This window comes from Urocitellus parryii, chromosome 12 (assembly GCF_045843805.1).
Source record: "Urocitellus parryii isolate mUroPar1 chromosome 12, mUroPar1.hap1, whole genome shotgun sequence".
Lineage (NCBI taxonomy): Eukaryota > Metazoa > Chordata > Mammalia > Rodentia > Sciuridae > Urocitellus > Urocitellus parryii.
This window is the reverse complement of record NC_135542.1, coordinates 102401274-102412090: the sequence shown is the minus strand read 5'-3', so window position 1 is coordinate 102412090 and position 10817 is coordinate 102401274. Positions and strand designations below refer to the sequence as shown.

The following is a 10817-nucleotide window of genomic DNA, read 5'->3' as shown; positions in this document are numbered from 1 at the left end:
GTGCCTCACACATGCTAGGTGAGCGTGCTACCATTTGAGCCACATCCTCAGCCCTCTCTGCATACATTTTGATCCTGGACACTATATCATTAGTAATGTGGCACAGTGATAACTGGCCTTATGTGCTTGAAAGTTAATTCAAGTAGTGCATCTATACTGCCGGTGCATGGGTGTTGAGTGAATGATGCTTTATTCCAGGCCATGTCTGGGTGGGCCTCATGCTGCTGCAGTTCACTGGGCTAGGTCCCAGATCATCAGCTGCCCTCAGGATAACTGTGAACCCTTGCCACGCCCTTGGTAAATTTCCCCATGTTTTGTGTTCACCTTTCCCAGCTATAATCTTAGGTGACCCAAACATGTCGGAGATGTGGCCTAAATCATTTTCTAAAATGCCTTTCAGGTAGGTCATAGACCTAGGCCATTCTCCATGAGAGTTTATTGATTTTTGCATTTCTTCTTATCAACCCACCCATCTTCTGCCATTTTCAACATATTTCAGGTTTTATGCTTTTAACCCTAACCTCAACCATTGTGTCTTCATACAATACTTCAGCCATTTCACCTATTCCTGATTCTTCCAGTAAGTTCATAAATCTCTCTTCTTTTTGCCTTCCTAGTGCTAGATCATATTCCTTCTTCTTCCCCCAATTCCTCTCCTTTATACCCTTGTTATTCTGTCCAACTTTCAGTTCCTTCTCATTCAGGCTTTGATCCTCACCTCTACACCAAAGAAGACCACAATTAACAGCAATTCAAAATTCAAAGTCCTCTTTATTACTTATTTTTAATCAATTTTATTACATTTTTAATTCAATGCTATTACATTTTTAATTCAATGCTATTACATTTTTAAAAATATATTAAAATGAATAAATTTTTATCTATGTGGAAAAACATTTGATACCCAAGAGATAGTAGGAGACCTCCTTATAATCTATGAACCAATTTCTAATGTATTTCTTTATTCAATCTTATTGTTTTGAAAATATGTCCGAATGAATAAATTTGTACTTACCTATATCTACATATATGTGGAAAACTATGTGGTGCTCCAGTGGTACCAGAAGGCCTCTTTATTACTTATCTGTTAAACAATTCTTTTACATTTCTTCGTTCAACTTTACTAAGTGTCAAAAATTCACTGATAAGTGAATAAATTTGTATCCATCTATATATATGTGTGGAAAACTATTTGGTGTTCAAATGGTATCTGAAATCCTGTTTATTACTTACCCATTAATCAATTCTATTTATTTATTCAACTTTGTTACATTCTGAAATTATGTCAGAATGAATGAATGCATATCTATGTATGTATGTATATATGTAGAACACTATTTGGTACCTATGTGGTACCAGAAGGCCTCTTTATTATCCATGAATTCTCAGTGGTACCAGAAGGCTTATTACTTATATATTAGTAAACTTTATTATATTTCTTTATTTAATTTTATTAAAATTTGAAAACATATGAGAATAAATAATCTGTCTATCTATCTATATGTGTAAAACTTTGGTACCTAAATGGCACCATCAATCTAATGAGCCCTTATATTATATATAACCATAGTAGCGAGAAATCTCCATCTCTCTTTCCCTCTCAATGAAATACTGAACTTTCCCCACAGCAGTGTACTTGGCAGCATTCTCACGCTCTTGTTGAGCCTTCTTCTTCATGGCTTCCCGCTCTGGCCTCTGCTCTTCCGTGATGGGCGTTGACATTACTGGCTCAGGAACATTGGGTTTCCTCCATGGAATTGGTTGTAAGGCGAAGTCTTGGAGTAGATACTGGTTTTGAGGCTTGAATGGTAGTGGTTGGGGCTTGGTCACTACAGTGGAAGCAGGGTCCCGCTGGAGAGAAGTACAAGATGATGTTTTGTAGGGTGCAGGCCTAGAAGCAGCAGATGGAGGGACACTAGGCTGGGTAGAAGTGGTAAAACTTGACTGAATTGCACTGTTTAAAACTGGCTGAGCTGGCTTGGCTGGACGCATCCAAGATGGGTTGGCAGTAGCTGGTTGGGATTGGTTGACTGCCTTGGGTTGAGCCAAGCTAGTAGAACTAGGCTGAGCAGGGTTTGCCACATTGGGTTTTCGTGAGGCCAGAGACTGTGGCCTCCGATAGACAGGTCGAGGTTGAGGTTTCTCTGGGGTAAGAAAAGGCAGAGGTACCAATTTAACCTTCCCAGGTGGTGGAAGCTCATACTGGGAAGAAGATGGACACCCTTTTTCAGCACCGACATCTGGTTTCTGGGATTTAACTTGTGTTTTCTCAGGATCTTTAACCTCCAGCCATGGTTTCATAGCTGGGCATGGACGGGGGTCTTTGGTACTGCCTGAGTTGCCCAGGGCCCGGGAGGAAGAGATCCCAGTTTTCTTATCATTCTTCTTCCCCAGTGCGTGGAAAACCTGCACCGACTCCAGCATGTGCATGCCGAGACAGCTCCGAGGCTTTTTAAAGTTTTCTTGGCAAAGCTCAGGTTGGTTCCTCTTCCGCTTTGTCTTAGGAGCAGTAGGCTTCTCTTCTGCCTTGAGCGTCTTGCCTGCCTGCTTCCTCTCTTCGGCTTTCTTGGAGCTGTTTTCTCTGCTCCTTTTGTTTTTTTCCTGCCGGTGGCCCTTAGCTCTGCTGTTCCTATTGGATGCGGCTTTCTGAAGTTTGCCATTGGAGTGCTGGGTGGTGTGCACAGGAGACCTATTATTGTCTGCATCACTGCAAGTAACTTCTTCTCCCTCTAATGGGCACTCTGGGTTCCTTGACTGGATTTTGGCCTGAGGAGTTCCATCAGGAGGCTCCGAGGCTTTATGTTTTTTCTTCCTCACTGGATCTCCAGGACCCTCTTTGATGTTTGAGTTTTCTTGCCCCTGATTCATCATAATGGCTCCGATATCATTAGATTGTATTATTGTGGGACTTTCAGGTGGATCAAGATCTTTCAAGCAACTGAAGAGCTCAGGAAGGTGAATATCGTCCACCAGTGCAGCGAGGTCTGGAAAATCACTGCTGAAGTCAATCTCATTTTCAAGTGTCCCCTGGTCCTGAAGACTCAGGCTGTGGTTTTCCAGATTGATATTTTCACAATGTGGCATCTCCTCTTGGTCCAGAGGACCAATGGAGGCCAGAAGCTGGTGGATATCAGGAATTTCTAATGGAAGTAGTGGAGGATCCTGGTTTTCTATTGCAAGCTGGTAGGCATCCAGAGGCTTTGAAAGCATGGTGTTAATTTCGTCCAAATTCTTACTCTCCATTTGCTCTTCTCTTGGAGTGGGAGGCAGTGTCAAGAAATCAGAAGAACTCTGGAGTGGAGTTATTGATATGTCCCCAAGTTCAGTTGGTGGATTACTCTCAAGTATTTGGATATTTCTGCTGCTGCAGGAGTTGGGGATTTCTGGAGGTGGAGGCAGACAAAATGTCTGACTTGGAGGTTGCAATCCCAAGGAAGCCTCCATCCCTAGGGAAGTTTCCATTACTACAAAGGAATCAAGGAAGATGGTAAGTAGGATGCTCCCCCTACAGGGCAACACGTTAATCAGGGAACCGCCAATTGTGGAGAAGGCATTTCTAGTAGCTCTTCCTAAGCACCATGGACAGGTCTCCATTGGGAGGTAGGTGGTGACTCTTAGTTACTGGTGACCACTTGGGGCTGGCAGCATTGTCATGCCAGCATGGCTCAGTGGTATAGCACTTGCCTACTCCATTGGAAACCCATAAAAATGTTTTATGAAGTCTACAATTCTCCTATAAGGTCCTCTCAACTCTCTATATTCTCCCCAAGAGTTTAAGACACCTGAACTATATGAAATATATGTGGAAGAACAGATTTTTAAGACATCTGCTTTGGAAGGATTTCTGAATACAAAGTTTAAATCTTGGAGTAAATTAAGGAAAAATTAAACTGTTCTGAAGTATCTTCCTAAGACACTCAGCAAGATCAGGGAAATAAATTTATATTGTGTTGTTGTAGACGGACTGATCTGTCAAGGCAGTGAGAAGTAGCCTCCTTCAGTGTGCTCCTGGCAGTCTCCTAAATGCATGGTGGATGGCCATTACAGTGTCCTGAATTCTCATCCCTTTCTTAAAATATATTTGTTAAATGTTGATGGACCTTTATTTTATTCATTCATTTATATGCAGTGCTGAGACTTGAACCCAGTGCCTCATGCATGCTAAGCAAGTGCTCTACCACTGAGCCACAACCCCAGCCCCTGCACTCTCATCTTACAGAGTCTGAAAATACAGAGTGCTGAACAAGGAGAGTGGTTAAAGTCTCAGGATTTACATTCTATGAATCTGTGGACCCACAGCTACCAGCTGAAAACTGGACCCTCCTTTTGAATGCTGTTCTTATTCATTCCCCTTTTTGCTGTTTATACTCACCTTGACTATTTGTTTCTGTGATAGGCTGAGCAGACACAGAGTAATAGATCCCCGGGGTAGAGACTGATGGTAGGACATTTGTGGGCTGAACCTCCTTCAGCACCATCACCATTTCTGGTTGAGGGGCAGTGGCACTACCTCCTGCATATGGCACAGAGCCATAGGATTGCAGGCTGGGGCCAAGTTCTCCAGAGAACAGAGTCCCCAGAGTGTTTTGATCATAGTAATAGACCTGGCTTCCTTCTTGGTAGGGAAGTGACAGGCTCTGTCCCTGATTTGGAATCTGAAATGGTGTTGTCTGGACAAGCCTGGCAGACAGTGATGGATACACGGGGACCATGGCATTGGCATCTGAAGTTTTATCATATTGGGCTGTCATAGACATGGAGGAACCTGCTGTGTTCTGATCAATGACAGTCAGAGTAAAGTCCCCAAGTGAAGATGACTTCTTTTCAGTACCTCCTGTGACATTCCACTCAAAAATGCTTGGATAGGAGGCAGGTGCTATGGGGATCTGGTTATGACCAGTAACCCCAGACACCATGGCTGTGCTAGAATGCTGATAAAGGTAGGCACTGCCCATGAGTGGCTGGAAGGAGGTGCCAGAGGTTGAGGGCAGTAGCCATGCTGAAGTGGCAGCTGGAGCAGAGACTCTGGAGAAGTCGCAGACATTTCCTGTCAGAGAAGCTGAATTGCTCACCACAGGAAGAGAGAGCTGCAGAGAATTTGCAGTTCCAAGTAAAGAAGAATTTTGGAAATTTCCTGTAGGAAGCAAGAGGTTGATAAAAAAAAAATGATGAGACAGATTCTTACAATATTTGAGGAACAATATTATCTTAAGATTGTGGCCGTCAGGAAGGCTCTAATCATTGAAATACCACAAATCAAACCATTTTGGATGGTTACAAGTCTTGCAAGTTTGGTACTCTTCTAATCAACTGTCTTTTCTCTCAAATTGGGCACAGAAGACCCACGTGGTCTTCTTCAAACATTGTTTCCTAAAAGCATCCTTCTTCCTGCCCTGTCTTTCCTTTGAGTCTGTACTAGTATGAACTCATGAATATGCCCTAGAACTGAAGCATTTTAGAACTAAAAGAACATCTAACATTATCAGCTTTCAAGTGAGTAAACTGTGGGTCAGAGAGGTAAAATTGACTTGTTCAATATCAGTAACAAGTTATAGAAAATTATTCCCCTTCCAGGACTCTGTGCTCTAGACAAAGACCATAAATCAGGAGAAATAGAATTTGATTTTTCCCCATTCAGAGAAAACAGTACTGGTATCATCACTGTTATCTTCAATGTCTCATTTGCTTGTGCCGATCACATGACATTTCCTAGAGTTTAGTTGTAACATCCAGATGGTAACTTAAAGGGTCATTCTTTACCCTATGGATGCCTGGCTTCGGATCCTACATCAAAATGACTACCTGAGAGTAAGTTCTCAAGAAATGCTTCTTGGAAGAAAAAAGTTATTTAAACTTTCTCACTTTAGGTTAGTCATTTGTAAAGGTGGTTATAATACTAACAGTGATAATTCATCCATGAATAAAAGTGATATATTACATAAGACTTATATGGAGGAAGTTCTGAAAAGATAGAAAGAAAATATGAGAAACAGCACAGAACTAAAAATAATACATAGACACTAATAAAAATCTGGATATGTAACAAATATCAAAGCATAGCAAATTTACTAATAAATGAAGTTTTGTTATCATACATACCATGTGATGAAAGTGAATGTTTCTACTTTATTTTAATGAATACTGTTAGCCAAAACACTGCCCACAATTGAAGGTGATTTTGAATTAATTTCTAACCAGTGCATATAGACAAAGAAACTACTTCAACAAAAAGTGTGTAATAAGCAACAAAATTAAGTAAATGTGAATATATAAGTAGCCACAATTTATGTAGGTAAATATTTCAATAAAAAGTATGATGGAGCCAGGGGCAGTGGCACAGACTGTAATCTCAGCTACTCAGGAGGCTGAAGCAGGAGAATAGCAAGTTAGAGGATGGCCTTGGCAATTAACAAAACTCTTCATCAAAATAAATGTTAAAAGAGCTGGGGGCATGACTCAGTGGTAAAGTGTCCCTAGGATGTGTCCCTGATACTGCATAAAACCAACACCAAAACCAATCCTGCTACATGCAAGAGCAAAAACGAAAGCAAAAACCCACTATGAAGCTAGGCATGGTGGGGTGGGTCTGTGGTCCCAGCACTCAGGAGGCTAAGGGAGTGGTATTGCTGGAGCCCAGGAATTCAAAGCCACCCTGGGCAATTTAGCAAGATCCTGCCTCAGAAACTAAACAAAATGTGCTGGGGATATAGCTTGTGGTAGCATGCTTGCATAGTATGTGTGAGACCCTGTGTTCAATCCCCAGAAATGGAAAGAAAGACGAAAGAAAGAAAGAAAGAAAGAAAGAAAGAAAGAAAGAAAGAAAGAAAGAAAGAAAGAAAGAAAGAAAGAAAGTTTGTAAAATATAGAGAACAAAGCAAGATGTGTAAAGTAATTTTATCACTGTACTTCTTCATCTTCTTCTAAATGTTACCCACACCAAATAAAAGATATTAATCTCACTAGGCATATATTTCAATTACTATAAAAACATTTTCTGATAAACATTTAAGTTATAAAAAAGCAGGGGAAAAAACCTTTGAAACATCATGAAAGTTATATTTTTCCTCAAAACCTAGTTTATAATCTTTTTTATCAGGAAAGTGTTCTCCCTAAAGTCTGACACAACCATCACTACTAAAATATAATCATACAATTAAAACCATTTTGGGGGGGGGCTGGGGTTGTGGCTCAGGGGTAGAGCGCTTGCCTAGCATGTGTGAGGCACTGGGTTCGATCCTCAGCACCACATAAAAATAAATAAATGAAAAAACAAAGACATTGTGTCCATGTACAACTAACAAAATTTAAAAAAAACAAAATTTTTTTTTGATGTTTACTGTTATGTGGGATTGAATCTAGGGCTTTGCACTTGCTAAGCATGCACTCTGCCACTGACCTACACCCACAGCCCAAAATAATTCTTTGAAATGTAGAAAAACTGAGAAGACTGCACAAAATTATTTTAGGTAAATTTAGAATTAGAAATGTGGAGATTGACTTTTTAAAAAGTTTGTTTTAATTAGTTATACATGACAGTAGAATAAATATTTATGCACTTTGATGTATCATACATGGATAGAATATAATTTCTCCTTTTTCTGAGTGTACATGTTACAGAATCATACTGGTCACATGATCAGATATATACATAAAGTAATAATATCTGTTTCATTCTACTAATTTCCTATCCCCACATCTCCTCCCCTCCCTTCCCATCACTTTCCTCTACCTAATCTAAGGTAATGCTATTCTTCCCTAGTGCCCCTCCCCGCCACCTTATTGTGGATTAGATTCCACATTTAAAGAAAACATTTGGCCTTTGGTTTTGTGGGGTTGGATTATTTCGCTTAGCATGATAATTCTCCAACTCCAACCATTTACTGGCAAATGCCATAATTTTTCTCTTATTTAAAGTTGAGTAATATTCCATTGAATACATATACCACATTTTCTTTATCCATTCATCTATTGAGGGACAACTAGGTTGGTTCCATAGTTTAGCTATTGTGAATTGAGCTGGTATAAACATTGACATGATTGCAATACTGTAGTATGTGATTTCAAGTATCACATAGGCCTTTCTTTTTGGTCTTAGGTTTAAAAACCATTAATGACTATTTGTATTTACTCTCTTTTACAAAGAAAGCTATTGTGAAGATGAAAAACAGTTTCCACTTGAAAACTACCTATCCACACAAAGGACTGTGTCTTTCTGATGCAGGGTAGGGCCACATAATTTAAAAATAAATCCATGTAGTTTAAAAATAGAACATGGCAAATGCCCTTTCCACAGCCCTGTCTATAACCACTTTCATTAGCATGTTTGTAGGAAGAATCATTTCTAAAACATACTTCAAAAATGTTCATATTCAAACTGTTAATCTCATCTGTTTTCAAAGAGGCCACAGAAAAACCCTAAACAACTAAATATGATTTTCTGATAAACTGATTTTTTCTAGATACCCTAATTCTAGTCTTAGTTTCTTTGCTAGTCCATTAATCTAAATACTCTCTAAACCAGCCTCATTTTGTCTAATGCTGGGAAGATTTCAGTCTTTGCTATCTTTGTTGTTTTAAAATCTTTGGTTCTCTTCCACATTCCATTCCAACCGACCTCTTTTTTTCTTGAGAACATCTCCATGCTCTTCATCTCTTTTATTTTCACATTTCTTCTCCCTCATTTTCATATTTTCTTCCCTGCTACACACACCAAGTTCCTGTTTTCCTGTGTGTAATAGTCTCAAACTTACTTCCCCTAAAATATCTGCCTCCTTACAGCCCTGTCCTCCCAATTCCCCTCTCCCTATTTTTCTTTTCACCTAGTTTAAACAGCAAAATCCAAAATATGTGAATGTCCCTTTTTCAACAGCACTGAAATTTAAAATACTGAAGTGGAAATATCGGTGGAAGGAGAGTGTTACAGAGGAAACCTCTTGGTACGTAGTGCTAGTTTTCTATATTGCCTAGGATTTCTTTCTAGAAACGAACACACTCCTGAAATATGATTTCATTCTCCATACATATGCCCCTCAAGACTCAATATGAGAAAAGAAATGGACCAGAGAGAGCATGGGCAGTCTGTTATCCTCAGATAGCAGAGGAGGAAACAGATTTTGTGAGAGAGTAAATGATGGTCCAGTCCTATAACTAGTACATGTCAAAGTCAAAGCTGAAATTAGTTCTCCAGATTTCTAGTTTCATCCCTTCCCCTATTATTCTAAGCGAATTTGACTCCATTTAGACAGTGAACGTTCTAAGGAAAAACTTTTAAAGTTTCTTTCTTTTACCTGACATGGTCAGAGAAGAGGTCACATCAATTGCAGATACAAAGGATGAGGAGACCACCCCAGAGGATGTCTGGGTAACTGAGCCTCGAGAATGCATGTTTCCCCCGTATGGAGGTCACTGGTCAATGTTCGCTATTCACTGGCAACTGGTCACTTGTGAATTTGTTTACAACTCCATGGAAACCCTAAGATTCTATCAGGTGGCAGTAGGTTTGGTGGGAGAATGATGTCACAAAAGAGGCAGTTTAAAGGGATAAGGTAGTCAATAGGGAGGTCAGATTCCCAACCACAAGGTGGGATTGGGTGGAGAAAAATAACAACAGAGTTGATTTTTATAAGTTGATTTTTTAAAGTACGATTTTTAATAGTACCTATATGGCCCAGCTCTGGGGAGGGAAAATCCTGCAAGAGGGACATGATAGGCCCAACTTCCCCAGGCTCTTGTGTTAGAGAGATCATCCCAGTGTTCCTTGTTGATGTTCATTAAAAAATGTTTATATGCTATATATTTCACATTATAATAAGTAATAGTATGCACATAGTTATATATTACACGTACAGTTGCTATCCCTGGGGATGAAAGAAAGACATCTAAGTTGACCAACTATAGGTGTTCTGGAGCCATGGAAGTTGAAGTTGATGTGATTAGTGAACTTACTGAAGCTTTCAAGGATGAAAGAAAGGGCTTAAAAACCTTTTTTTTTTTTTTTTTTGGTTGTAGATGAATATAATACATTTATTTTTTATTTTTTATGTGGTGATGAGGATTGAACCCCGTGCCTCACACATGCTAGTTGTTCTGTTAGACTTCTGTTTGAATCTTGGGCTTTCCACATTCTTTGTCTGCCAAGCTTGGGTGGAAGCCAGGAGAATAGTTAGAAGACAACATTAGGAGAATTTAGGGAAAGTGAAGGTTAAAAAAAAAAATAAGAGGTTAGCATGGATTGGATTTTTTTTTTTTTATTTTTAGTTTTTGTCAGAAACAAGTCAACACATTTTGGTCTCATTTTGTGTTAATAAAACAGGCAACTCAATTTTGAGCAGGAGATGTGGCGGGGGTCCTGGGAATTTAAACCAGGGACCCCTTACCATTGAGTCCCATCCCCAGTCCTTTGTATTTTTTAATTTTATTTTGAGACAGGGTATCTCCCTAAGTTGCTGAGGGCCTTTCTAAATTGCTGATGCTGGTCTTGAACTTGTGATCCTCCAGCCTCAGCCACTTGAGTCGCTGGGATTACAGGCATGTGCCAATGCACCCGATCAATACATACACATTTTTAAAATGTATCTAGCTAGAAAAAGTCCAGAAACTGTCATGAATTCCATATAATGAATTTAAAAATCTTAAATATAGTTTTCTTATTTTATGTCCTATTATTTCATTTTTGCCACTCATTAGTGTGTTTGTAGTCTATGGATGGCTCTTCAAGGCTCTGGATTTTCGCTCACTTTTTCTTTGTCATATTTTAAAGGAATCCAACATTGTAAGAAATATTTCATGTTTTTCTATTGATGATTGTTTATGTTGAA

At 39.4% G+C, this 10817-nt stretch overlaps 1 protein-coding gene across 1 annotated transcript; it reads right to left on the bottom strand.

Annotated features, from left to right (window-relative positions):
• Positions 1 to 1554: 1554 nt before the first annotated feature.
• Positions 1555 to 9384, bottom strand: LOC113200837 (uncharacterized protein C2orf78-like). The gene is made up of 3 exons (XM_077791745.1): positions 9288 to 9384; positions 4373 to 5134; positions 1555 to 3464 (listed from the first exon to the last, which is right to left on the bottom strand). Exons 1-3 carry the CDS (start codon positions 9382 to 9384, stop codon positions 1555 to 1557), a joined length of 2769 nt encoding a protein of 922 aa, XP_077647871.1.
• Between the last annotated feature and the right edge of the window lie 1433 nt (positions 9385 to 10817).

Excerpts from the sequence above, each read along its gene's own strand:
- LOC113200837 (XM_077791745.1), bottom strand. The coding sequence starts at position 9,384 with ATGCATTCTCGAGGCTCAGTTACCCAGACATCCTCTGGGGTGGTCTCC. Across the intron at positions 5,135-9,287 it reads CTCTTCTCTGACCATGTCAG|GAAATTTCCAAAATTCTTCT; the intron begins GTAAAAGAAAGA and ends TGCTTCCTACAG. Across the intron at positions 3,465-4,372 it reads CACAGAAACAAATAGTCAAG|TAATGGAAACTTCCCTAGGG; the intron begins GTGAGTATAAAC and ends ATTCCTTTGTAG.